Source organism: Doryrhamphus excisus, linkage group LG7 (genome assembly GCF_037039965.1).
Source record: "Doryrhamphus excisus strain RoL-2023G ecotype Guam linkage group LG7, RoL_Dexc_Guam_v1.1, whole genome shotgun sequence".
Classification (NCBI taxonomy): domain Eukaryota; kingdom Metazoa; phylum Chordata; class Actinopteri; order Syngnathiformes; family Syngnathidae; genus Doryrhamphus; species Doryrhamphus excisus.
In genome coordinates this window covers 12,613,271-12,641,261 of record NC_136363.1, presented here as the reverse complement: position 1 = coordinate 12,641,261, position 27,991 = coordinate 12,613,271, and the positions used below count along the sequence as shown (strand labels likewise).

The 27,991-nt window shown below is 47.2% G+C and overlaps 1 protein-coding gene across 1 annotated transcript; it reads left to right on the top strand.

Moving 5' to 3' along the window:
* Window positions 1–171: 171 nt before the first annotated feature.
* On the top strand, window positions 172–27,434 carry pag1 (phosphoprotein membrane anchor with glycosphingolipid microdomains 1). The gene is made up of 8 exons (XM_058046874.2): window positions 172–395; window positions 17,374–17,617; window positions 17,716–17,773; window positions 19,413–19,509; window positions 19,625–19,791; window positions 19,863–20,264; window positions 24,029–24,091; window positions 24,381–27,434. Exons 2-8 carry the CDS (start codon window positions 17,424–17,426, stop codon window positions 24,708–24,710), a joined length of 1,311 nt encoding a protein of 436 aa, XP_057902857.2. The 5' UTR covers window positions 172–395; window positions 17,374–17,423; the 3' UTR covers window positions 24,711–27,434.
* The last annotated feature ends 557 nt before the right edge of the window (window positions 27,435–27,991 follow it).

The following is a 27,991-nucleotide window of genomic DNA, read 5'->3' as shown; positions in this document are numbered from 1 at the left end:
ATATTAAATTATTTAGGGGACCTTAAGAACATTTTAGGGGGGCCTAATGACGCCACTGACTATTATTACACATTCTCTGTTTCGTTTCTTCATATCCTCTTCTCTGAACGTGAATTCACAGAGAGAACTACATGGCCCAAAATGCCTAGCGGCTAACCCCGCCCTCTTTGGCCAGAGTCGCTGCTCCGGGCTGGAGCTGGTCGTCTGCAGCGGCGGCGGGCGACTCTCTCTTCCAGTGGAGAAATGTGCGCAGGTTGAAGACAAGAACGGCATCCCCGTTTGTAGTTTCAAGGTTCCGGCTGCCACGCAGCCCCACGACACGGAGGGCAAAGTGCAAATTGAACACACGACAAGCGGCCATCACGGCGGAAAGCCTCTCGGACCACCCTCGCAAGGTAGGAACCGCTGCTCTATTCTGTGTATTTTGGGGTGTAAAAGTTGTGTTCCCGTGTGGTTTTAGCTCAAAGTGCGATCCTGAGTGGAAATAAATGTTATTAGGAAAGCGAAGCGTGGAAGCCTCGGTGGTGACTTGTTGCCCGTTTCCTCATTATGAATGCAAAGAGCCATCGATCATCTCACAAATGACCAAAATGACATAGCTAGGAGTTGGAACCACACCGGAAGTGGAGTTTACAGAGCAAGGTGTCTTTCCTCCGGTGTTTACACTAAACTATTTCATTGGCCATTCCGTCCAGATGTGTCGTGGTTCCAGATTGTGCCGTGTGCTGCGTTCAGGTGCTCAGTTGAACACTAGATTATGCAGCAGATTGTGATGTATATGCTGCGTTCAGGTGCTCTGTTGTGCAGCAGATTGTGATGCGTGCTCTGTTCAGGTGCTTGGTTGTGCGCCAGATTGCTGCGTTCAGGTGCTCAGTTGTGCAGCGGATTGTGTCGTGTGCTGCGTTCAAGTGCTCAGTGCAAAACATACTGACGTGTTAGACAGCAACAACAAGCACGCAGACTGTATAAGAACATATAGATGTGCAAATGGGACGATAATGACCTCTTTTTCATTTTAAGCACATACACAGCCCCGCCGCCCCCTCCCTTGGTGTGTGTGTGTGTGTGTGTGTGTATGTGTGTGTGTGTGGTCTTGGCAGCACACATCTTCCCTGCAGCAGCCCGGCCGCCACACAAAAGTGGACACAATTTGCACTTTGTTTAGCTTGAGTTTCCACTGAGCTTCCTTGTGCTAAAAGGCTAAGACAGCACACGCGGACGGCGTCGTCATGCAAGATAAAACACACTTGAGGAATGTTGTGTTGCGTTGCATTGCATTGCGGCAGGGAATGTTGCGGAACAGCAGCCCGAAGGAATCCGGGGATAGATAGATTGCAGCTGTTGCATGTTAAAAGGGAGCCGGTGGCGCGCCAAACGGGGCCAAGAATGTGCTTGAGTATGGTCTTGAAGTTCTGCAGCGTCTGTGTCTGAATCCCTAAAGAAGGCCTGGAGGAGGGCCGGACGTCTTCCCAGACTATTATCCTTATTTTCCATAGAGTGGCAATGAAAGACAATCAAATGCTTAATGTGAAAATGCTTAATTTCAGCCAAATATACGTGCACGCGGCTTAATTATGCATATTGTTGGATTAATAATGCGTTGTAGTCAACCACAAAGCAGCGACTGTAGCGGAGAGGCTTCTCGGGTTGTGAGATCGTCTCCCAGGATGCACTGGTTTGGAGCGGTCAAAGGTATAGGACAGGGGTCTCAAACGCAATTTACCTGGGGGCCACTGGAGCTAGGGTCTGGGTGAGACTGGGCCGCATCAGGTTTTCCTCCCAAAAAAAAACGCATTTATTAAAAACAGAAAAATATCCAAACTTTTTCAGTGCTTTGATTCCGATTTTCTACAATAAAAGCTCTGATAAAACATTCTACTGTTCTCAAATATCTTCATTTTTATTTTTCTGCACAAAATAAGATGAAAAATAAATAAACAAATCAAGAATAAAGAAAATCAATCAATCAGTAATAAATAAATATAATAATAATAATAATAATAATAATAATAATAATAATAATACAACTTAAGAAACCACATATAGTTGGTGGGTAGACAAATTATTTTTTTCAGATTAAAATGAACAAAGCATTATTAGAGCCCTGTAGACATGACAAAACACGACTATAGTCACATTTATACTCTTTTTATTTACAACATATTGCGCAACTGCAGGGTCTTGAGACACATGCTAACTCGCAAACTAGAGAGCTAGCGACCTAAACGGTAGCCTTCAAGTTATTTCCTTGAAACTTAAATAGCCAAAAACTTACCACTTCCACACAGATAGGGAGGATAACTATTAACAGTTATTTAACCTTTAACATAAACATGAATCAAACGTAATAATTTTTTCTGGGTACATGATACCATACAGCATCCATATCAAACTTGCGCGGGCCGCACTAACATTAAACTTTCATATCAAGGCGGGGGCCTCAAACTAGTGTCCTGCGGGCCACATTTGGCCCGCGGGCTGCGTATTTGAGACCCCTGGTATAGGGGGTGTGTTCAAATCAGGTTGTCCTCTTTGGAGATTTTATTTATGTTCACAAATACACAATAAATGATAAGTAACATAATGTAAGTCATATTACACAAATATGATGAGCTCAAGGCACGCTACACACAGAAATTGAACAAGGAAACCATGACATTTCTAAGAATTAGTTTTCGCTGAAAGTGGTTAAAGAAAATGGACGTCGACAGTAAATGTAATGGGTTGGTCATCGGTGCTGAGCTTTTGAACTTAATCTTGCAAAGACGCACAAAGAAACACACTCAAAGGTGCCACGGACGAGGATAATCCCTTGACGAATCATCTTGCCTTGTCAGGCTCTGTCTCTGAGCCAAAGATACACACACACACACACACACACACACGCTTAGCAGCCGGCTAAGCTTTAGACAAGCAAAGCGCCTCATCCTTGTGTTATGGGCATGCTAACACAGGAGTGAGCCTTTAGCGGCTATGGCTCCAATAGGTAAGCTCTCCCCAGGGAACCGGGCTTGGCACCTCACGCCTGGATGGGATTCCCTCACTGGAACCAGTTTGCCACAGGAAGCTGAATGTGAAAATATGTGTTTATTGCACATGTGTGTGTGTTTGTGCATTTTGTCACCTGGTGACAACATAGGTCTTTTTGTTTTGGGTTCCTCGTAGCTAACAACATGGCCGCATCACGATAATGACTTGACGTACGCGGTGTAGTGTCAGGGCCACACAAAAACAAACCGCTCAGCTAACAACTTTTGATGGCGCTTCAGTGTTTCTGTCACTAAGAAGTACGATTCGAATCCCTCATCCTTCGCTACACAGAAAATGGCTACTTTTTTTGCGGGAAAATGGGAATTGGATAACAAGACAACTTGTTTTTGCGGATGATGCTAGCATGTGTCTTTTTTGTTCAAATGTCGGACATAAGCTGATGTATGATATGATATGATGTATCCATATTTTGGCTGGCGCACACTTCATAGCGATGTTGACCAATGGAAACCCACGTAGAGGGATGGCGTTGTGTGTTGCTGGTAGTTACTGGATGTACTCTTGAACTGACGGATGTTTTACGTTATGGCACAGTCCCCGTGTTCATACTCCAAGTAGTCTGCCATTCCCGCCCCCGGTTCCCGTAGCTGATCTACGGCCGTCCAGGAAACACCAGACTGATCAGCGTTATGGTTCCAAACCGATTTCATAGCGATGTTGACCAATGGAAACCCACGTAGAGGGATGGCGTTGTGTGTTGCTGGTAGTTACTGGATGTACTCTTGAACTGACGGATGTTTTACGTTATGGCACAGTCCCCGTGTTCATACTCCAAGTAGTCTGCCATTCCCGCCCCCGGTTCCCGTAGCTGATCTACGGCCGTCCAGGAAACACCAGACTGATCAGCGTTATGGTTCCAAACCGATCTTCTGTTAGACGTAGAGGATGACTGATGAGGTAGATAAAAAGACGGGGAGGGCAGCTCTAATAATAAAAAGAGGATATTGATCTTCAGTCCGTCCGCCGGGGTCACCGCTGGAGCCGGCCCGTGTCGGTGACCTTCTGAGAATTGATTTGTACCACGCGGTGGAAAGAGCAACTTGCGTTTGGCGAAACTAGAGCACCCAAAATAAGGAAGAAACCAGGAAGTGAAAACTGAGATGACCTCAAATGTTACATTTAGCAATATTAGCAATAAATACCCAACCAATGTTGGCCTCAGTCCTGGGAAACACCCGGAAAAATGCATCACGTGGGTGTGGTGACTGCCAAAGCCGGACTCGTTAGTCCTGATGTACAGTTGCTACATTCCTGCTGCCGAACACACACACACACACACACACGCATACACACACACACAGACACACTTTCAAGCCAAAACAACACAGCTCACGAGGGACATTCTTTTTGGAAAAACCTCCATATAGCCGCGGAGTGATATCGGAAACCGCTGTAGTCGGCGTGTGGCGTGACGGCTCTTTAAGGCTGACCCGTACACGCATGTGCAAGGATGTCTCTTGTGACGCTTGACCCCGTGACTGATTATGGTCCCAGTTCCGGCGTTTATGGTCCCAGTACCAGTGTCATATGTAGCTACTAATACTAGCTGTTCAGCTGTTACTAGTGTTCAGTGTTCCGTGTTCCGTGTTCCGTGTTCCGTGTTCCGTGTTCCGTGTTCCGTGTTCCGTGTTCAGTGTTCAGTGTTCAGTGTTCAGTGTTCAGTGTTCAGTGTTCAGTGTTCAGTGTTCAGTGTTCAGTGTTCAGTGTTCCGTGTTCCGTGTTCCGTGTTCCGTGTTCCGTGTTCCGTCTTCCGTCTTCCGTGTTCCGTCTTCCGTCTTCCGTCTTCCGTCTTCCGTCTTCCGTCTTCCGTCTTCAGTCTTCAGTCTTAGCTGATACACTGTAAACCTGCGTGTTCTGGACAAGGAGTGACCTTTGTGTCCTGGGTGGGCCACTTACTGTATCCCATGGTTCACTTAGAATGGAATTCACCGAAATTTCCATTACACACATTTCTGAACGCACGAGTGCGTTCCCGGCGAGTAAACACGGCAGATGCGATTAGCCGAGATTGCTTCAGGGGCGCTCTCGTGGGAAATCAAGTCAAGTCCCTCATCGGCTGGAAATGTGTCGCTGAAAGACAGAGAGAGAGAGAGAGAGAGCGAGAGAGAGCGAGAGAGAGCTTCCTGCATGCGACCGTCTCCAATTAGAAGCTCGTGATTTATGTCTTCCGACCAGCGTTCCTCAAACTGCGGGGCATGCCGGAGGCTTTCCGAGTGAGGGATTCCGCTTTTTTGTTATTCCTTGTTGAAGTTAGAACTCAAGTTTAGACCTTGTGACACCCCTGACAGAGACACGTACCATACCATACCGTACCGTACCGTACCCCATTTGTCCTTTCAACACTTTTCACCCATTTAAACACAATTCCGAGTTGATGGACTGCAGTGGATGCGTAAACAAACTGTGGTGTTTTCATAAAGCGGTGTGTGAATCGAGCATCCCTCTGGGGGCCCCGGCGTGCATCCCCCCCACCCCCACCCCTCCCCCTGCATTGTCAGTGCTGCATCAGCACCACTCCACAGCAAGAAGGGGGATGCTGTACACTTTCTGTACACTCAGACACGTCTACACACTGTCACCTCTTCTGCCCCCCCCACACCCCCCGCACACACTCAGCACTGCTGCCAATCACCGCTGGTTGTTTACCCTTTAGCCCGAATGGCAAGAAGTTCCTTCGTATGCGACGCATAAAGCAAACAAGGTCTTTCCGGCCTGGTCTGTTAGCGCCTATGATGGAATGTTTACGAGGGGCAGGCGTCGCAGGAATGTTTGTGGCGAGCTTCCAACGCTAACTTTAGTGAGGTGCTGTTCTCCTCAGACGACTCAGAGGACACTCGTTACGCTGGTTAGTCACGGGACGTCCTGTTGAAGGGGGGCGGAAAGGACGTCTCTTTATCCAAAGGAGCTCAGCGTGCCGCAAATTTGGACTTTTTTGTGGTATTGATTTCTTTTCTAGAAATGAGGTGGTTCATCCCACGAATGACATCATGGCTTTGTTGGGGGGGGGCTGCAACAACAGCTCTTTAGAAATGGAAGGAAATGATGATTTTTGTGTCCGATTAAGTCTGAAGCATCCTCTGTCGTGGAGTCTTAGGAGGGGAAATGCCGACTCAGCAGGATGTCTCTCAAAACGGGGCCAATCGTCTTACTTCCTGTCTGCTGAGATCCTTTCCAAACGTATTATTTTTCTTTGAGGTTACATCCATAGATCTGTTTTTTGTTTTTTACAAGACGTGCGTGTGCCTAATGGAGCGTCTGGTGAGCGTGTTCCTGCGTCGGCCACATTTTTCTTCTTTCTTTTTTTCCGGCTGCATTCAAGCCTGCAGAGAAGGCATACACATGCCGCTTATATTCATACTCGTCCAGATAACGCCGGCATTTCCTATTATGAGGCGGCTAGGGGAAAGGGAAGGCGGAGGAGGAGGAAGGAGCCCATACACTTTCTATTTACGATATCGGCGGCAGGGAAGCAAACAAAAGAAGAAAAAGAAGGTGGGTGGGGGGGGGTTCAAGGTTCAAGGTTGGGGATGAGGAATAGAAACCAGACAAATGGTGATAAAAATAAGATCAGAAAAATTAGGTTATTTTAGAACGTTGGTTCTCAAACTGGGGTATGCAAACTCCATGTCACTGTTGGAGTGTTATTGAAATGATGGGCCATCCAAGCTATTTTTTATTATTGTTATTTAAATGTTTACATGGGCGGAAAAATTGGGCGGTCGAGTGGTTAGCGCGCTAGGAGACCTGGGTTCAATTCCACCCTCGGCCATTTGCATGTTCTCCCCATGCATGCGTGGGTTTTCTCCGGGTACTCCGGTTTTCTTCCCACATTCCAAAAACATGCTAGGTTAATTGGCCACTCCAAATTGTCCATAGGTATGAATGTGAGTATGAATGGTTGTTTGTCTATATGTGCCCTGTGTCCAGTCCAGGGTGTACCCCGCCTCTCGCCCAAAGACAGCTGGGATAGGCTCCAGAAATTCTGGCCAGTAGACGTCAACAATGATCCATTATTGAGACATGAGATTGCCACACGGAGTTAACCGCCATGGCATGCCTGACATGATAGAGTGAAAACAAGTTCTCCTCCCATTCCGTGTGGAAGTGGTAATTTGGTGCCTTCTTTGTCCTTCTTTAAACCGTTCGTAAAGTTCAGAACACAGTAAAGAAATTGGAGCCCAACTAGTTAGCCCGCAAGCTTGCTAATGTTTAAGCCACAGCCGTCTCTTGCGTCCCTGACTCTCACCCAAAGACAGCTGGGATAGGCTCCAGCACCCCCGTGACCCTCGTCAGGAAAAAGCGGTAGAAAATGAATGAATTAATGATTTTTTTACATCTAAAACTTAAATCAATTCTAATATAATTATAATAATATAACAATTCTAATGTAATTATGCATTCATTTTCTACCGCTTATCCTCATGATAGTCGCGGGGGTGGCGGTAGGGGGTTAGAGCCTATCCCAGCTGTCTTCTGGCGAGAGGCGGGGTACACCCTGGCCGGGTGGGCAGCCAATCACAGGGCACATATAGACAAACAACCATTCACACTCACATTCATACCTATGGACAATTTGGAGTCTAATACAATTATAAAATAATTTAAAAATATTTCATAAACGATGTACTTTTTTACAGTCACTCCACATGCAATATAAAAAAATGGATACTATTGTGACGATGAATCGCTGCCCTTCCAGCCCCGCTTGGTGGCGTATTCAACAATAATTAGGCCTGGTTTTGACCCGCACCGCCATCTTGGCCCTGCTTTTCACTCGTCGGCAGCCCTTCTGTTTCATTGTTCCTTTTGATTGCATTAAATGAGAAAACGTCTCCCTTGTCGGCGGGCCGGCTCACAATAAACTTGGGCTAAATTCGGCTTTTGAATGGAGAGGGGAATTCCTTCCATTCTCTTCCATACATACGTGTACTCGCAGCATCTTGTGGCCTTGTGGCAACAAACACACCCCAGCTGTAAAGTGGTGAGTTCAGTGCCTGAGTCAGGGCGACTGAATCAGGCTTAGGGACCTGGGGTCTATCCCGCCTTGCTAGGTCTATTCTTAGCTACTCTGCTGACACACAACACAGCAACAACATTTCAACAAAGTATTTCTAGTATTTTACTAGCACTTGTTCTACACCATAAGTACCGTAAGTATTGGGACAGAACCTTTAAACCAGGGGTCTCAAACTAGTGTCCTGTGGGCCACATTTGGCCCGCGGGCCGCCTTGATATGAAAGTTTAATATTAGTGCGGCCCGCGCAAGTTTGATATGGATGCTGAATGGTATCATGTACCCAGAAAAAATTATTACATTTGATTCATGTTCATGTTAAAGGTTAAATAACTGTTAATAGTTATCCTCCCTATCCGTGTGGAAGTGGTAGGTTTTTGGCTATTTAAGTTTAAAGGAAATAACTTGAAGGCTACGGTTTCGGTCGCTAGCTCTCTAGTATGCGAGTCAGCATGTGTCTCAAGACCCTGCAGTTGCGCAATATGTTGTAAATAAAAAGAGTATAAATGTGACTATAGTCGTGTTTTGTCATGTCTACAGGGCTCTAATAATGCTTTGTTCATTTTAATCTGAAAAAAATAATTTGTCTACCCACCAACTATATGTGGTTTCTTAAGTTTTTATTATTTGCCGTTTTATTATTATTATTATATTTATTTATTTATTACTGATTGATTGATTGATTTTCTTTATTCTTGATTTGTTTATTTATTTTTCATCTTATTTTGTGCAGAAAAATAAAAATTAAGATATTTGAGAACAGTGGAATCAGAGCTTTTTATTGTAGAAAATCGGAACCAAAGCACTGAAAAAGTTTTTATATTTTTCTGTTTTTAATAAATGCGTTTTTGGGTGGGGAGGAACCTGATGGGGCCCAGCCTTGCCCAGACCCTAGCTCCAGTGACCCCCAGGTAAATTGAGTTTGAGACCCCTGCTTTAAACAATGAATGTTTTTTAAGACGACCCCCCCCCCATCCCTCATATTGTGTGTATCAATAGTATTCCCCACTTAGGGTGGCCTTGCTGGTTTGCTCCACTGAAAGCAAAGCTGCTAAGACACCAGCTCAAGCAGGCCAGCTGTTTCCAGCTGTTGTGCTGCTGCCGGACCTACGCAATACGTTTGTCCACTACCCAGAAAGCAATGCAGTGATTGTAACCCCCGTCGACAATCCCTAAACACCCACCGCCGCCGCCCCCACCCCGTCCCATCCCCAAACAATACCAGCGCTGTTCCAGAAACCTCACAACACATTTGTCGCCTGAAGTCGGGGCCGCTGTCGTCTCGTGTTCAGTAACGGCCAGAAACAAGCGGAGAGCCCGCCTGCGCTTCACCGAGGCAGCCGAGCGTGCAGGATTTCCATCAACGGCAGTCCCGGAAGAATGTTCCAAGCTAATGAGTCTTTTTCAGGCTACGTCTGCACGGATAAACACATTATCCCCGCTTGGGTCCAGAAAGCCATTCATGAGCTGCTGTGTCCATGCCAACACTACAGGTGGCGCCCTTGTCTCTAAGACCCAAGAAAGCCATTTCCGGAAAAGGCACAATAACATTACTGGTAACACATGTTACATTTAAATAGATTTGTAGAAATAAAAAATAAAAAAAATTCCCATATCCGTGTACACAGCAACAGGTGGCGCTGTTCGCCTTCACCACGTCAACATTTCAAAGAAACACATCAAAGAAAGCAGAAATAATGTAAGCCCACAAAGCAGAGTCTGTGCGTCGGCAAGGAGCTGTCGCCCCGGGTTACGTGGGTTGCTAGGGGATGGATGAGGCCACTGGCATCATCGTCATCGTCATGTGCTGCCTCGCATCCTAATTTCTTCATTCCTCCTTTGTAGCCGATGAAAGCAAGCGTGTGTGTGAAAAGGTTAGCCGCCTTTAGTTCCGCCCTGGCGGGGAAGAACTGCTGTGTCACCGTCTAAGGCTCAGCTACAGTCGCCAGCGCTCATCGAACAAATGATGCTGCACTGTTACGGCTACGATTATCAACATGACAATTGTTGTGATGTCACCATGGCGATGTTATTGTTAAGATTGTGTTAGTGTATGCTGGTGATGTATTGTCTTGCCGTGAGTGTGTCATAAATAGAATTCGGCGGGGGTGCCCGCTTCGTGGCTGGAGGCGCCAGCGACAGAGGATATGTCTGGCAGCTGTGTCAAGGATTACAGTAAAATTACAACACATTCAACTTTCGCCAATCAGAATCCATTTTTAGGAAAAGACGCATAGCAACAATGGAGGACAATGGACATTGTACATGAGTAAAAATATTGACGTGTATGTAGTAAATGGGGCTGCACGGCGGTCGAGTGGGTAGCGTGCAGGCCTCACAGCTAAGAGACCCGAGTTCAATCCCACCCTCAGCCATCTTGTTTCCTCCCATATTCCAAAAACATGCTAGGTTAATTAGCGACTCCAAATTGTCCATAGGTATGAATGTGAGTGTGAATGGTTGTTTGTCTATATGTGCCCTGTGAAAATTAGGTTATTTTAGAACGTTGGTTCTCAAACTGTGGTACACTGGCAGTACAAACTCCATGTTGCTGTTCTCATTCTCTATTTTTTATTATTATTTATTTTTTTACATGGGCGGCACGGCGGTCGAGTGGTTAGCACGCTAGGAGCTGTGTGGAGTTTGCATGTTCTCCCCGTGCATGCGTGGGTTTTCTCCGGGTACTCCGGTTTCCTCCCACATTCCAAAAACATGCTAGGTTAATTAGCGACTCCAAATTGTCCATAGGTATGAATGTGAGTGTGAATGGTTGTTTGTCTATATGTGCCCAGTGATTGGCTGGCCACCAGTCCAGGGTGGACCCCGCCTCTTGCCCGAAGTTAGCTGGGATAGGCTCCAGCAATTCTGGCCAGTAGACGTCAACAATGCTCCATTATTGAGACATTAGATTGCCACACGGAGTCAGCCGCCATGGCATGCCCAACAAGTTCTCCTCCCATTCCGTGTGGAAGTGGTAATTTGGTGCCTTCTTTGTCCATCTTTAAACCCTTTGTAAAGTTCAGAACACAGTAAAGAAATTGGAGCCTAACTAGTTAGCCCGCAAGCTTGCTAATATTTAAGCCATAGCCGTTTCTTGCATCCCTGCTGTGATTCAGTAGCCTGCCCATAACCGTTGAGCAATGCGGCGTAATCAAAGAATGACAGGAGTGTAGAGGTGACTATAGGAGTGTTATTTCATGTCATAAACAGTTGTCCAAATATTCCATTTCCTATTAGGAATATCCCATTTAGAGTTCCAACACACATGCAGCGTTCTCTTGCTGCGTGCAGCGCACTTTGTTTGGGTCTTGTTTTGAAATATCAATTCCACAATAAGCGCTTATTTTCTTGCCGTAATCCAAGCCCAAAACGTAATGGAATTAAGAATACTAAGTACAGGTTTGTCGCCTATAATAACTGTAGGATTAGCGCCTGATTACTGCAGTGTAGACGTTTTGATAGGCTTATCTGTTCTCCAGGATATTGGAGATTTGGGCCTGCAAAGCCGCTAACGCTTGCCCGCTCGGCGTGTACAGGCATAACTTTGCATGTGTGAATGTGTCCGAGTGTGCGTGAGCTTTTTTTTTTATTGCCGTTTAAGACCCAGCTGTTAAATCAATGGCATTAGGCTGTGTATCATGGCAGCCTTGTCTACCTCTACGTGCGCTTTAACGTGTTGCTGCTCAGCTGTTGGTCCTGCGTGTTACACTTGCAGTGCTGTTGTTTACATCAGCAACATTATTGCCGGCTGAGCTTTTTTCCCCCTTTTTACAACATTGCTTCTGTTGCTGCTGTGTTGTACAATATAGTACTCGGTCAAGGAGAGCAAGACATGGATATAAACCGGATCCAAACCACAGGAAGTGAGCGCTCGCTTTCTTTGTGCCAAGCTTTGAAATGTAGCAACTGTCCTGACCCATTTGTGGACCCCCACTTCCCATCATCCTCCTGCTGGACTTGGGTAATCCGCCAGCGACCCAGAAAGTCCCTCCCAGAGCAGGTGGCAATGTGGGCCGCCGGACTGTAGCTGCCCAACAATGGCGTCCCGTTGGCCCGGAGAGTGTTAATAACCACAGCAGGTGGGGGAAATAGCGCTTGAAATCAGTTCCAAGAAAACCGGTTGTTGACATTGGACAGCGTCCACTACTGGTCTGGCATGCATATTACAACCCGGTTATATATTTGTAAAGATATGATTACATATTTTCTAGAAGAATTAGCAGCAGGAATATAAAAAGGCAGCTTTTGGCCTCATGGTCTTTGCATCCAGTAGTTCCTTTGGTGGGCGGCAGCAGGACCAACAAGCTGCGCCAGTCCCGGGGGCCGTTTTTTTCTCCTGATGACACTCGCCAGTTGGTCGCCATCGCTCACACACCCACACACTAAAGTACACACCCCACACCCGCCGGAAATATGATGTTGCGTAGGATTATGGCCACCGGGGGTGCTTGTATGTTTTGGGGAAATTGCAGGATTTGTCCTCACGGCCGCCCAATCCAGGTTTCCTGGAAATCTTGGTTGCGGGATTACCCAGGGACTTTTTCTTTTTTTTTTGTTGCTGTCCAAGCAGCTTAAGGCCAAGTCTGTGCAAATACACCCCCCCCCCAGCCTCCCACTAACTCCCATTATCCAGACCTGACATGATTTTTATGTCGCTGATGGACCCCCAGTACCTTCCTCGTGTCGTCAAGTCGTAAATACGAGCCGTTAGTAATGTCCTGTGGCGTGTTTCGTTATTCCACCAGGAGACACCGCCGTCCGCACGGGAGGGGTCGTAACTAGATCGAGACTGGGCACCCTGAAGGCACCGTGGGAAAGGGTGTGTCTGTGTGTTCCGGTTCAAACTCTAATGTTACGTGAATGAAGAGTTCTGGGCAGAGACACCTATTGATTTTTGGTGATATCAGCAAGGTCACATGTCGGCCATTCTTCAATCGATGTTCTTTCAGCTTCACTCTTTGAATACGCAATCTTTGAGGTACTTGAAACCAAAGATCAGTCCATAAGATCATGGACTTGACCGTGGTGAGTTTTGTCCAAACCTCCCGGGATCAACGTTCTTTACGTTTAACCTCCAAAAGTTCAAGACCACTGGAGGTTCTATGTGAAAGCAAGCATCCTTTTGCTTTTAAAGGTTTCCCCAGCCCAGATTTAGGAGCTAACTGAAGCCAAAGGTCAAAGATCAGTTCATAGGAAGGTAGGGATCCGTGTTGTTGGACGTCATGTTATATAAGGAAAAGGACAAATCCTCTAAAGTTATTTTCCAACAAGGAACTTCAAGGGTGTTGGATGAAGAAATGAAAGATGGAGGCTCGGCTTTATCTGCCGTCTGCAATCATCCGCCACCCCCCCCCCCCCAACCCCCATTTCCCGGCTGGAGCGTGCAATGGGATGGATTTTACACAAAATCTGAAGATTGCCGTCGGAGGGTTGTCTTCACCCCCCCCCCCTCCCCAACACACATGGTCCCACCCCACCCCGTCCAACCCCCATCTGCTGTATCCTGATTGTGTCCATTGGAGCGCCTGCAGGCTTCCATATTTTACCATATCCTTAGGAAGGACGTGTTGAATCACGTTGGAACCAGAAAACGGCATCTGAGAGCAGGGGAGAATGTGTGTGTGGGGGGGGGGGGTCTCTTGGCACCGGCTGACTTTTCAATGCCAATGTGCTTCTTAATTGATGGTGATTGACATTGAGATGTGGCCATTTGGTTCTGAGCAGCCAGGACATAGTCATATGTGTACCACTTCTTCTCCATTACTGGCTCTATGGTTATCATCACTTTTTTGGTCATCACTTTCCCAAAATAACCAAAAAAGGGCTTTTAAGGCACATCTTGGATTGAATTCTAGATGATCCGTGCACATACACACACACTAGCATGTGGACCTCTCCATCACATCCTCCAGTAAAGCGGTCCAACATGAGAGAAGAGGGCCGGACCCCCTGCCACGTGCCCCATCTGGGTCGTTTAACAGAACCCCAACCCCCACCCCCATTGTTTCTTTTGAAGGTGGATCACATTTCCATTTCAACACGCACACACACGCACACACACCTATTGGTCACATAGCTGTGTACCATCATCCTGTTGCGGCTCAGATCAGCAGTAATAAGCCCAGGTGGAGGATGTGTCCCATCAGAGCCGTAATGGAGCCATGTCATCTTTTCATCTTCACCAAGCTAGCATGCATCCTCTCCTCCTCCGCGTTAATCCATGTACAGTAGGTCGCTATTGAGGATTGTGTGTTTAGCTTCAGAGGAGGACTTGCACACACCAGCTCGTTTGTCGCTTCCTCCCCCCTCCTCCAAGACGCCCCGGGGTCAGCAGTTCAATCGCCGTGCTTGCACCCACCCCCCTCTATCCCATCCTGAACCACCATCAGTCTGCAGAGAAAGGTCACGTCACGACAGTCCATTTCGTCTTGGGTTTTTTTGTTGTTTTGGTCGATTGCAGTGGCTGTTCTGATTTACATATCTGCATCATCATCATCACCACACGCCCAACCGCTTTGTCTCATCGCCGCCGTTTGCACAACAGGCCTTCTCATCGTTAATCATCTGACTCTTTCTTTGTTTTGTTTTTGCTTGATAAGCCAGTGGTCTCTCTCAGTTATGTCTCAGTGGTCTCTCAGTGGTCTCTCAGTGGTCTCTCAGTTATGTCTCAGTGGTCTCTCAGTGGTCTCTCAGTTATGTCTCAGTGGTCTCTCAGTGGTCTCTCAGTTATGTCTCAGTGGTCTCTCAATTATGTCTCAGTGGTCTCTCAGTGGTCTCTCAGTTATGTCTCAGTGGTCTCTCAATTATGTCTCAGTGGTCTCTCAGTTATGTCTCAGTGGTCTCTCAGATATGTCTCAGTGGTCTCTCAGATATGTCTTTGTGGTCTCTCAGTTATGTCTCTCAGTGATGTCTCTCAGTGGTCTCTCAGTGGTCTCTCAGTTATGTCTCAGTGAGGTCTCTCAGTGAGGTCTCAGTGGTCTCTCAGTGATGCCTCTCAGTGATGTCTCAGTGGTCTCTCAGTTATGTCTCTCGGTTATGTCTCTCAGTTATGTCTCAGTGGTCTCTCAGTTATGTCTCAGTTAGTATGTCTCAGTGGTCTCTCAGTTATGTCTCAGTGGTCTCTCAGTTCTCTCATTGATGTCTCTCAGTGAGGTCTCTCGGTGGTCTCTCTGCTATGTCTCAGTGGTCTCTCAGTTATGTCTCAGTGGTCTCTCAGTGGTCTCTGTTATGTCTCAGTGGTCTCTCAGTTATGTCTCAGTGAGGTCTCTCAGTGATGCCTCTCAGTGATGTCTCTCGGTTATATCTCTCAGTTACGTCTCAGTGATCTTTCAGTGGTCTCTCAGTTATGTCTCTCGGTTATATCTCTCAGTTATGTCTCAGTGGTCTCTCAGTTATGTCTCAGTGATGTCTCCCAGTGATGTCTCTTGGTGGTCTCTCAGTGATGTCTCTCACTGATGTCTCAGTGAGGCCTCTTAGTGATGTCTCAGTGATCTCTCAGTGATCTCTCAGTGATGTCTCAGTGATGTCATCGGCCCAGGGTGAGGTTCTACGCTTCCCTTTTTTAAAAAAAGTAATTTTTTACAGAAGTGAAATACGAAATGAAGTGCAGAGAAAGCGATCAGATGATGGCTTGGCAGACATTTATAGTCACAGTCAGATAAGAGAAAGAGGAAATGGATGACTATGATTACCAAGATCACTGTCATTATTATTATTATTATTATTATTATTATTACTACTTTTTTTCTTGACCTCATGTTGTGTACTGTGAAAGTAGAAATCCTTGTGTCGGTGGAAAAACATCAGCAGGCCAGGTCTTGGTGCGGGACAGGAAGTGTGATGTGAGCGTCCAGCCTGGCCTTCGAGGTCGACCGTGAACTCGGATGCACTTCCTGCTTCAAATGAAAATGTCACAGAGACCAAAAGGACCAAGGTGTGTCGCCTTGCAGCACTTCCTGTGCTGACTTCAACTTGTTTTTCATTTGACCCCCCCTAGTGGTGAGAATCCATCCATCTCCTATACCGCTCATCCTTATACGAAGCATGAACATCAAAAACATCAGCATAATGAATGAATCTGGGATCTAATCCAACCCTCGGATTGATAAATCGATGGATTAAGAGGCGTGTCCTGCTACTTTAGTCCGTATTTGGTGTCAGTAATAGATTCTTGCTTACGTTGTCCAGCTCCTTTTTCCTGACTTTGGGAGGACAGATCAATTTGTCATCCTGCAATCATGAGCCCAGTGCACGGGAGGGGGTAGGGTTACCATGGCAACACCCACTCAACACTATATGTATTGCATAATACACAGCAGGGGTGCATGACAATAGATGTATATTACATTAGTCTTAACTTTATCCATCATCACAGGAGAAGACGCCACCTGCGGCTTAATTGTCGCCATAGTGATTCTAATCCTACAAAGGGAGAGTGTTGCCATGGCGATTCAGACGTGTCAGTACTCTGGTTTACACCACTGGGACACCCCTGGAACATCTTCATGAAGGGAGGACGTGTCCTCTTGCTCGGATCGATGGAGACGTGGAATAGAATTACGTAGCTCATTACGGGCCAGATGCGCACACCATCACGTCCTGTCCCAGAAGGGACGCCCTGGTTGTAGATGTTAGCGAGGCAACTAGGCGCAGCAACTCAGTGTAACCTCAGTGTCAAGGTAAGGCTGTCATCCCGACATTTATGGTGTGAGTAAATAATAAAGTAGGAGTTGGAGATCATTGGCTAGCTTTGCCCGCAATAAGCTTCCGTCCCGGTAGATGCCGCAGTGTAGAGCAACCCACTACGCCTCCATTTTTTTTGTTTTTTCCACCTGTGATAAGAATCCAAGGCTAAAATACCCTTTGGTAAAAGATGTGAGGAGGTTGCTGATGTTGACATCTGTGGAAGGGTCACTGCCGCAGCCTTCGCACTGCACTGCAGGGAGAGAGCTGATATCTGCTGCCCCCTTGTGGCCACAACATGAGTGGCAAGCAATAGTAGTATTTTCGTCCATGTTTGCTTGCAAATTGCATTTCAATTCCTCTTTTGTTTCCCATATTGGCCAAAAAGACCAGGTAAATTTTTGTAATGCGCCTGTATAAGCTTTTAATGTGTAAAGTATTCAATTAAACAAGTTTAATACAATGAAGTTGTTAAAATATCTGAAATATATAGTCAGGGAAATAGTAGGACTTGATTTCAGTGTGTACATAAATAATTCATACATAAATAATAATGACAAATAATCAAATAAATGCTGTTTTTATGAGCTACATAAAAATAAAATAAAATTTTCCTCTCGTTCCAGGCGGCACCTCCAGTCCAATGTCCTGTCCTCCCACCACGGTGTGATGTGTCATGGCGCCGGTGCTGACTGGAGTGTGGTGGGGGCCGGAGGCGGGCGTGGTCTGGTCAGGGGCGGCGGCTGCGGGAGGCGGGGAGGCGGCGAACCTGCCGGGCGGCGGGCAGCTGCTCCTGGCGGTCACCCTCAGCGCCCTGGCCGCCCTGCTGCTGGTGTCCGTGGTGCTGCTGCTGTGCACGAGCTGTCAGGGGTGAGGCGCAACACGCCCACAACGTCCGATGATGAAGAAATGATGCATTTGTAACCACGGCAACGCTGACTTTTGATGGACGCTGTCTTGGTTTGCAGGCAGAAGAAAGCAGTCGGTGGGCCTCCTGCAGGAGACCGTGTGGACCTCATGGATGGAGTGAGTTCACACCTCGCTTTGAAGGCAACACAGCTGCATATGAAACAATAATAATATGAAACAATAATAATAAACAATAATATGAAATAATAATAACAATGGTGCTCACCATCACGGCATTACAATCAAAGCTTTGTGTAATGTAGTCACCCCTTCTAAGAAAATACAATAACTATATAACTATAAATATTATATATTTTCTACAACACATTTCTTGTATTGAATTTAATTAGATGAATTTTTCAACACTTGTAATGATGGATGCATGATGAGGAAGCTCCAGCGATGAAAAGAAAGAGTTAAAACGCCGCAGTTTGGTCCTAAAATAGTCAAAAGATGACCTCATTGACGGTGGCGCTGCTATGAGGGGTTGTGGCCACCGGGTGTCGCTGTTGATGATCCAAGCGCGTCCGTCCTCATTTGAACTGGACAGTATGAGAGCTTCTCAGGGTGCTCGTTATCACGACTCCTGGCGGCCTTCCTCCCTGATTAGCAGACCCCCCCCCCCCTTCCTCTTTTATCAACGTTGTTTAAAACGTCCACACATTTATTTAGAAAGAGGGGAAAAAAACTGTGTTTCAAAGCCAAATGATGAAGTCATATCATGCATGTGCCTTGACGACCACAACGTATCTCTTGGGGCACCTTCTGGAAGGTGTGCACTTGTTATGGTAGCATACATGTAACCTACGTTTGATGATAATGAAACAGTCCATGACTTAAAGCAGGGGTCTCAAACTCTGTTTACTTGGGGGCCACTGGAGCTCGGGTCTGGGTGAGACTGGGCCGCATCAGGTTTTCAAAAAAAAACGCATTTATTAAAAAACAAAAATGTTTTAAAAACTTTGGTTCCAATTTTCTACAATAAAAGCTCTGATAAAACATTCCACTGTTCTCAAATATCGTACTTTCTATTTTTCTACATAAAATAAGATGAAAATAAATAAACAAATCAAGAATAAAGAAAATCAATCAATCAGTAATAAATAAATATAATAATAATAATAAAACAGCAAATAATAAAACCTTAAGAAACCACATATAGTTGGTGGGTAGACAAATTATTTTTTTTGGATTAAAATGAACAAAGCATTATTAGAGCCCTGTAGACATGACAAAACACGACTATAGTCACATTTATACTCTTTTTATTTACAACATATTGCGTAACTGCAGGGTCTTGAGAGACACATGCTAACTCGCAAACTAGAGAGCTAGCGACCTAAACGGTAGCCTTCAAGTTATTTCCTTGAAACTTAAATAGCCAAAAACTTACCACTTCCACACGGATAGGGAGGATAACTATTAACAGTTATTTAACCTTTAACATGAACATTAATCAAACGTAATAATTTTTTCTGGGTACATGATACCATACAGCATCCATATCAAACTTGCGCGGGCCGCACTAACATTAAACTTTCATATCAAGGCGGGGGCCTCAAACTAGTGTCCTGCGGGCCACATTTGGCCCGCGGGCCGCGAGTTTGAGACCCCTGACTTAAAGGGTCCCTGACATGATTAATCAAGTTGAAATATTACGTCATGGACCCTTTAAGGCCCCCACGCGTAGAACCTGTGAGTTCAAGGAAATGCACATAAAATGATAACACTGACGTTGTTTTGTTTGTCCCGCAAGACATCGGATAAGGAGGCCATCAGCCAATCGCCCGAAAGCCCCGTGACGGACATGGGGGTCAGCAGTTCCCACAACGGACCTCGAACCAGCGGTACCAGTACGTCACATGACCTCGTTAGCTCTCTTCCGCCGAATGAGATGTTCTAAAGTCTGTGCGTGTGTGTGTGTGCGTGTGCGCGTGTGTGTGTGTGTGTGTGTGTGTGCGTGTCCAGTCCTCACAGAGGCCAGCAGCCCCCATCCCTCAGAGGACATACCCTCCAGCCAATCAGAGCACAGGTCCTCCAAGTGTCCTCAGGACCGCGAGCTCCCCAGCATCCCGGCCAACGGTTCCCTGATCAGGGACGCGCCCCCACCTTCGTCAGGGGACAGCACCTACGAGGTCAGTGCTCCTTCAAGGAGGACCACGCCCCCTTGGCGGTTCTAGAAGAACGTTCTCTGTCCTTCGTCCAGGTGGTGAAAGACATGGCGGCGACGTCCCGCGACATCAGCATCGAGGACTCCCTCTACGAGACGGTCAAGGAGCTGAAAGACCCCCCGAAGAAGCTGGCCCTCGCCAACGGTACGGCCGCCCCGTCGCCCCTCCGTGGCCCCCTCCTCCTCAACGGCCACGTCAGCCCCAGCACGGTCGAGTACGCCTCGGTGGACCGCAACAAGAAGAGCCGCAACAGCGCCGACCTGGAGGCCAAGCGGCGCTCTGCCGACAATAACTACAACGGCCGCGGCTGTGGCGCCTCCCCCGCTTGCAAGGAACCCGATGATTTGCCCCCGCCGGTGCCAGAGAAGGTTCTGGATGAGAACGACAACCAGGCCGTGCTGGCGAACGGCGTTGGCGCGGTCCTGCACAATGGAAAGGTGAGGGCTGTTTCCTGAGGGCGGCGTGTGCGGCGCACGTGTGGACTGTTTGCCATTAGCGCTTTACAAGGTGACAACGTGTCGGGGCGCCATTTACAGCTTTCTTCTTCCCGGCTGGACACGGGAAGTGAAGTGGGAACGCAGACGAGAGTTAAACCTTTCACCGCGTGCTCCCCCTTCGCCTCCCTCCTCCTTGGCTGCCGTTGTCTTCTGGAGGGGCTCGTCCCGACCCGCTCCATTAGTCCCATTGCTGAAGGGTTTCACACCTCAGCGTGACGTCCATGTTTGTATGTCCCGCCATTTTTGGCCGTGCGCTCTCTTCCTGTTGTTGAGAACTTGTTGGATTTATTGCTCAAACGTACCTTGTGGATGTTCTGCTGATAACGAAACATCACGACTGAAGGATGGTCCAGACTGGTGGAGGTGAACAAAGTATCTCAACACTTTTCTGTTGGTGTTTTTTAAAGGTTCAAGACCGCTGGTTGTTCTCTCAGTTGCTTTCTAAATCTGCTTTACCATTGCCCCTCTAGTCCTCTAGTCCTCTAGTCCTCTAGTCCTCTAGTCCTCCAGTCCTCTAGTCCTCTAGTCCTCTAGTCCTCCAGTCCTCCAGTCCCTTAGTCCTCCAGTCCTCCAGTCCTCTAGTCCTCCAGTCCTCCAGTCCTCCAGTCCCTTCGTCCCTTAGTCCTCTAGTCCTCCAGTCCTCCAGTCCTCCAGTCCCTTCGTCCCTTAGCCCTCTAGTCCTCTAGTCTTCCAGTCCTCTAGTCCTTTAGTTCTCTCGTCCACTAGTCCTCTTGTCTTCTAGTCCTCCAGTCCCTTCGTCCCTTAGTCCTCTCGTCCTCTAGTCCCTTTGTCCCTTCATCCCTTCGTCCCTTAGTCCTCTAGTCCTCCAGTCCTCTAGTCCACTAGTCTTCTAGTCTTCTAGTCCTCCAGTCCCTTCGTCCCTTAGTCCCTTAGTCCTCTCGTCCTCTAGTCCCTTCGTCCCTTAGTCCTCTAGTCCTTTAGTTCTCTCGTCCACTAGTCGAGAGAGTCTTCTAGTCCTCCTGTCCCTTCGTCCCTTAGTCCTCTCGTCCTCTAGTCCCTTCGTCCCTTAGTCCTCTAGTCCTTTAGTTCTCTCATCCACTAGTCCTCTAGTCTTCTAGTCCCCCTGTCCCTTCGTCCCTTAGTCCTCTCGTCCTCCAGTCCTCCAGTCCTCCAGTCCTCTAGTCCACTAGTCCTCTAGTCCTCTAGTCTTCTAGTCCTCCAGTCCTCCAGTCCTCCAGTCCTCCAGTCCTCTAGTCCACTAGTTCTCTAGTCTTCTAGTCCTCCAGTCCCTTAGTCCTCTCGTCCTCTCGTCCTCTAGTCCCTTCGTCCCTTAGTCCCTTAGTCCTCTAGTCCTTTAGTTCTCTTGTCCACTAGTCCTCTAGTCTTCTAGTCCTCCAGTCTTCTAGTCCTCCAGTCCCTTAGTCCCTTAGTCCCTTAGTCCTCTCGTCCTTTCGTCCTCTCGTCCTCTAGTCCCTTCGTCCCTTAGTCCCTTAGTCCTCTCGTCCTCTCGTCCTCTAGTCCCTTCGTCCCTTAGTCCCTTAGTCCTCTCGTCCTCTCGTCCTCTCGTCCTCTCGTCCTCTCGTCCTCTAGTTCTCTAGTTCTCTAGTTCTCTCGGCTACTAGTTCACTAGTCCTCTAGTCTTCCAGTCCTCCAGTTCCTTCGTCCCTTAGTCCTCTGCTGATGCTGCATTATCTGGCTCAGGTGTACCTAATGTTGTGAGTGCATATGAGGACCCTCCAGTCCAGTCAGCAGAAGGTTTGCTGTCTACCCCCCCCCCCCACCCCCCATCGTGTATACGTATAGATATGTGTATCTTTGCATATATTGTGCTGCATGTAGACCCCCTGGGGGCTGATTTAAGGTTAACCCCCCCAATGTTTCCTCCTCCCGTTTATGCTCACGTGTGACCAGGAGGTGATTTGTCTTGTCGTATAATTTGTATGTGTGTGTGTGTGTGTGTGTGTGTGTGTGTGTGTGTGTGTGTGTGTGCGTGTGTGTGTGTGGCGAGAGCCAGCTGCCCACCGTGGCCGTGACAGTTAGTCTGGCTTCATGATGGATGATGCTGCGTCCTGCGATGCTTGCATTTGCCGCACACGCGCCAGCATGGCCGTATGTAAAATGGCCGTATGTAAATGCCCTCAGGTAGCGCTGGTGCAACTTCACTAAATGCAAACACACAGACTACCCCCCCCCCCCAACGCGAACACCGCCGCGACTTGTTGGCAGCCGTACAAGACGTGCGTGTCGCCCGCGGGCTTTGTATGCGAGCGGCACGAAATGAGTTTGACCCACCTGACGGGCTGCTGGGACCGCCGCCAGCACGGTCGGGCTTCCCGTCTCCAGGATGGAGGAATGCCTGTTTTGGCCGTTAATGCGCATGGAAAGCACGAGATAATCCGGCCATCGTACGAGCGTACTGTATGCGCACGTGTCAGCGTGCACGTCAGCACACCTGAGTTGTCCGTCTCGCTTTAATCGGCTTACCGCCCCGCTTGTCTTTATGTCTCCTTCATACGCGTGAACAACATCCCATAATCCTTCCCCGGGCACACCTTATCACGTCCTCTAAAAAGGTAGCAAAAATCTCTCTGTGGCGGTCCAAATGTATCCGTGGCGGGCCACCACTTCTTATGAACGTATGGGAAATGTTGATCTAAGTTAGTCAGTGTTTGGCTACTAAATACAGTTCCTTGAACGCAACACTGGTGTGTCTCTCAGGCCCAGAGGGCGGGGTCACTCATCCTAATTGGACGCCCAATTAAATGGAAAGAGCCTGGTGGCAGATTGTATGTCAAATCTATAAAAGTAATCATGTGTCCAAATGGGCTTTATCCATAAGGTAACCATATTGATCCGTGCATCACGCCGCCTGATGGATGAGGCCGCCACCGCCGCCGCCGCAGCGTTAAGCACCTCATGCGGTGGCAGCTTTTATTTTAGGAAATAAAGAAATAAATCTCCCCCAAAGCCGGGGAACGCTTGTCTCAGAGGCGTCACAATTGAAGGCGCGCCAATTAGTGCGATCTGGCGGGAATATCGAGCCTCTCGTTAGGCTCCCGAGGTGTTTTCCGCCGCCGTCACGTGCGCTTTGTGGATTCCATCGATCACCGAGGCGACGTGCACCGAGGCTGTCACCACCTATCGGCTTTGGCTCAATAACTCTCTCAATAAACGAGTACTTATGTGCAACATTAGCTTCGTATGCCCCCCCACACCCCACACCCCCACCCCAAGTCACAGCCTGGGAGGAGGTTGACGGCATTGATTGGTTAGCGAGATCCTCCGCTGCCTTGTGAGAACTTGTCGATACGCCGTTGACGGCGATGCAGATCCATAGGCAAATGTGGCCTAATTGGCATTTCAAAAGTTAGCGTAGTGCATTGGAAATGTGTCAAAACTGCTTTGGAAATAAAACGGCATCCCTGGAAGACTTAAAGGATGCCCGTCAGTCATAGACCTGAACTTTTCCAGGTGTTCTAAAGATATACCAACAGCTAAAAAGAGGTGACTGTTTTGTTTTTTTGGAGCTGTTTTAATAGCAGTCTTTCTAGGCAGGATAGCTGCATAGCTCCCATAATATGTATTAATCACCTACCTCTTTTTATCTGTTTGTATATCTTTATAACGCACAGAAAAGACAATGTTCCTGTCTCATGTAAGGATTGTGGATGATGGGCATTTTTTTAAAGTGCAGTTTTCCTTTAATACCCCCCCCATCCATCTTTGTGTTGTCTCCCATCCAGCTCCACTCCCCCCCGTCTCCAGCACCAGGGCTCCACAACAAAGTTCCATCATCAGACAACGAGGTAAGCTGCTAGTCCCTTATTCCCAAAACCTGCGCTCCCCAGACGGCAGCACTTTGGCTCAAGGCGAGCGCCTAAAAATCCTGGTTGAAGATCAGAAAGTACGCTGTGGGGGGCGGGGGGACCTAGTGGGGGGTACAAGTTGTAACCTAAATAAACTTTAGAAAGTAAAAGTGCTTTTATTCCGCCCTACTGGGAGCACGCCTGTAGTAGGAGTACTGTAGCGTAATTACGTATGGGGCCATATGACGGAATTGTACCTGCAGCTTCATGAAGCTTGCGTTTCTTTCAGCCTTCAGAGTATTCGTCGGTGGACGGAACCAACCACGCTGGCGCCAACCCGGAGGACAAGGAGCACGACTACAGCAGCATCGCCGAGCTCAAAGGCCTCATCCCGGCCGGCTCCTCCAGCGACCTCTACGCCACCGTCCACGATGTCTACGCCCGGGTGGGGGAGCCCTCGGCGGCCAGCGACGGCGCCGACCCCGGCTACGAGAGCATCCGCATCCCAAAGACTGGCAGCTCGGACGAGGAGCGCAGGGAAGGCGAGGGCGCCAAGGCCGAGCCCGACTACGAGAGCGTGGGGGAGTTGGGTCTGAGCCGGGAAACGTCTCGGCTTTGAGTCTCGCCCTTCTTTGTCATCAGTACCTCCTTAGAGACTCTAGTCCACATTACAGCTTAGGATGGTCTAGTCCACATGCATGTCCATGTTGCAGTTTAGGATGGTCTAATCCACGTCACAGCTTAGGATGGTCTAGTCCACATGCATGTCCATGTTGCAACTTAGGATGGTCTAGTCCACGTCACAGCTTAGGATGGTCTAGTCCACATGCATGTCCATGTTGCAACTTAGGATGGTCTAGTCCATTTTACAGCTTAGGATGGTCTAGTCCACATGCATGTCCACGTTGCAGCTTAGGATGGTCTAGTCCATGTTACAGCTTAGGATGGTCTAGTCCACGTTGCAGCTTTGGATGGTCTAGTCCACATGCATGTCCATGTTACAGCTTAGGATGGTCTAGTCCATGTTACAGTTTAGGATGGTCTAGTCCACATGCATGTCCACGTTGCAGCTTAGGATGGTCTAGTCCATGTTACAGCTTAGGATGGTCTAGTCCATGTTACAGCTTAGGATGGTCTAGTCCACGTTACAGCTTAGGATGGTCTAGTCCACATGCATGTCCACATTACAGCTTAGGATGGTCTAGTCCATGTTACAGCTTAGGATGGTCTAGTCCATGTTACAGCTTAGGATGGTCTAGTCCATGTTACAGCTTAGGATGGTCTAGTCCATGTTACAGCTTAGGATGGTCTAGTCCACGTTACAGCTTAGGATGGTTTAGTCCACATGCATGTCCACGTTGCAGCTTTGGATGGTCTAGTCCACGTTACAGCTTAGAATGGTCTAGTCCACGTTGCAGCTTAGGATGGTCTAGTCCACATGCATGTCCATGTTACAGCTTAGGATGGTCTAGTCCACATGCATGTCCACAACTTAGGATGGTCTAGTCCACATGCACGTCCACGTTACAGTTTATGTTGGTCTGCCCCAACGTTGGTCTAATGAATCAAGCAGGGTGAATGTCGTTGGTACTAACGGTAGCAAACACCTCTCCTGTCGCCGACATATCGCTATGGACTCGATGCCAACGAAGTATCCACTCACATACTGCATTTTGAAGAATTCAGTTCTCATGACCTCGGAGGAACAGGTTCAGAGTCCGTTCATGTTGTTGAAAATGAAGGTACGGTTCAAATGCAAAAGTTTGGAGACACTTTGGGATAGTGTCTAAGTACCTTTGTGTCCCAGCTCCCACTTGATCAGCCCCCAAGGAGGATCGCTTAAATCAGGCTTCGCTACACATCTTAAAATGCAGCCCGGAATAACTGGCACACAGCTTCACAATTCTCAGCAAGTATGTTTTGTGAAGGTCACATCTGTACCAGACAGTACAGTATCTTTAGGATGCCTGGTGGGATACGTAGTGGTCGTCTTTGATCACTGCGTTTCTCATTTAGAAGAACATGCTTAGCCCACACAACTTTTGGCGGATTGTTTTGCTTATTTGAAGTATTTCAGTGTACAAACTTCAATTTTAGGAGGGGGGGAATTTAGCCCATCATCCACAATCCTTATGTAAGAATTGAACACACATCTTTTGTCTTATATAAAATGCTATAGCTAATGCTTAAAAATAACCAAAACAATGCTGTAAGTATTACATGTTATCGTGAATGTAGCCGTTATGACGTGCTTACAGCAAGGATATACAACCTCGACGGCGGTTTGTGGAAGTATTGTAGTTTTTTTGGCGAAATAGGTGTGTCCCATTCTGTGCATTAATTAGCTGCCTCTTTTTATCTGTTTTTATACCTTTAGAATGCACAGAAAAGAGAAAGACTTACATTCACGTCTCACATGACGATTGTGGATGATTAAGATAAGCTAATTGATTTACCGTGAGAGTAAAAGTATCTTTGTAGACAAAAATAAGCACTTTTGACCTCACGTTCCGATGTTTTCATCTTGCTCAGATTGCCGCATTGTGCAGCGGGCTGCTTTTCCATGCAGTCCGTGTCGACCTTTCATGTGAAAATTCTTATTTATTTAAGACTTTATGATGACACGCATGCGTCTCCTCGTTTTGTGAGGGTTTTTGCGAGATTGTGAGATACGCGTTCTTTCATCGGCCATCGGCGATATCCGTGTGCCAATGTGAAGGAGAGAAAATTCTTCTTGGACTTTTAGAGATTTTGTAGCGCTTTAATAGAAGAGAAGAAAAAAAAGAGAAGATAACAATTGTAATGGTACCTTGACTTTTTCAGCTATGTCAGCTATATTCAAACAAGATCCATAAACTCTTGTATTCTTATGATTATGATTATTATCAAGGCAGACTACTTTGTGTACTTTGTTGTCGGTACATTGTGTCGTCGTCACTCCGTGAAAGCTATGGAGCACAAGGTTTTTTAAAAATGTGGTACAGTATCGTTTCTTTTCTTTAACCAGCATAGTGCACAATTTCAATATCTTAGCGCTTTTGTATGGTAGCACTACGCAGCACACGCACAGAGCACTACTTTAATCTGTGAAAGCTTTCCTGTACAACGTTGCTCCCATTTTTACTACTAGAAGAGCACTGATGGCCTTATTCCAAATGGATAAAAAACATATTGGTACATTGTGTCGGTACATAATTTTTTTGTGGTACTTTTATTTAAAAAAAAAAACAAAAAAAAACTGTTTTGTGTAAATGTTGAGCGGAAAATAAATCCTGTACATGTTTTTTAGTGTGTATGTGTGTCTTCAAATAAATAAAAAGACATTCATCCTGAATTGACTGCTGTGAAATTCCAATTCATCCTAAATTGACTGCTATGGAATTCCCAACTATGAGCATAAAGAGAATGTTTTTTGTGCAGTAATGTGAAGGCTTAGGAAATAATGGGAATTTTAGAGTCCTCAAAACATGAGCTAACACCCCCATAGTGGCATTTACATTTGTATTACGAAGGTACTGTAGTAGATTTAGACATTAGAAGGCCACGGCGGTCTAGTGGTTAGTGCGCAGACCTCACAGCTAGGAGACCCAAGTTCAATCCCACCCTTGACCCTCTGTTTGCATGTTCTCCCCGTGCATGTGTGGGTTTTCTCCGGGTACTCCGGTTCCCTCCCACATTCCAAAAACATGCTAGGTTAATTGGCCACTCCAAATTGTCCATAGGTATGAATGTGAGTGTGAATGGTTGTTTGTCTATATGTGCCCTGTGATTGGCTGGCCACCAGTCCAGGGTGTACCCCGCCTCTCGCAGCTGGGATAGGCTCTGCTACCCTCGTGAGGATAAGCGGTAGAAAATGAATGAACATTAGACATAAATAACATAATAGACTCTCACATTAGC

Excerpts from the sequence above, each read along its gene's own strand:
- pag1 (XM_058046874.2), top strand. The coding sequence starts at position 17,424 with ATGGCGCCGGTGCTGACTGGAGTGTGGTGGGGGCCGGAGGCGGGCGTG. Across the intron at positions 19,792-19,862 it reads CAGGGGACAGCACCTACGAG|GTGGTGAAAGACATGGCGGC; the intron begins GTCAGTGCTCCT and ends TCCTTCGTCCAG. Across the intron at positions 20,265-24,028 it reads CGGTCCTGCACAATGGAAAG|CTCCACTCCCCCCCGTCTCC; the intron begins GTGAGGGCTGTT and ends TCTCCCATCCAG.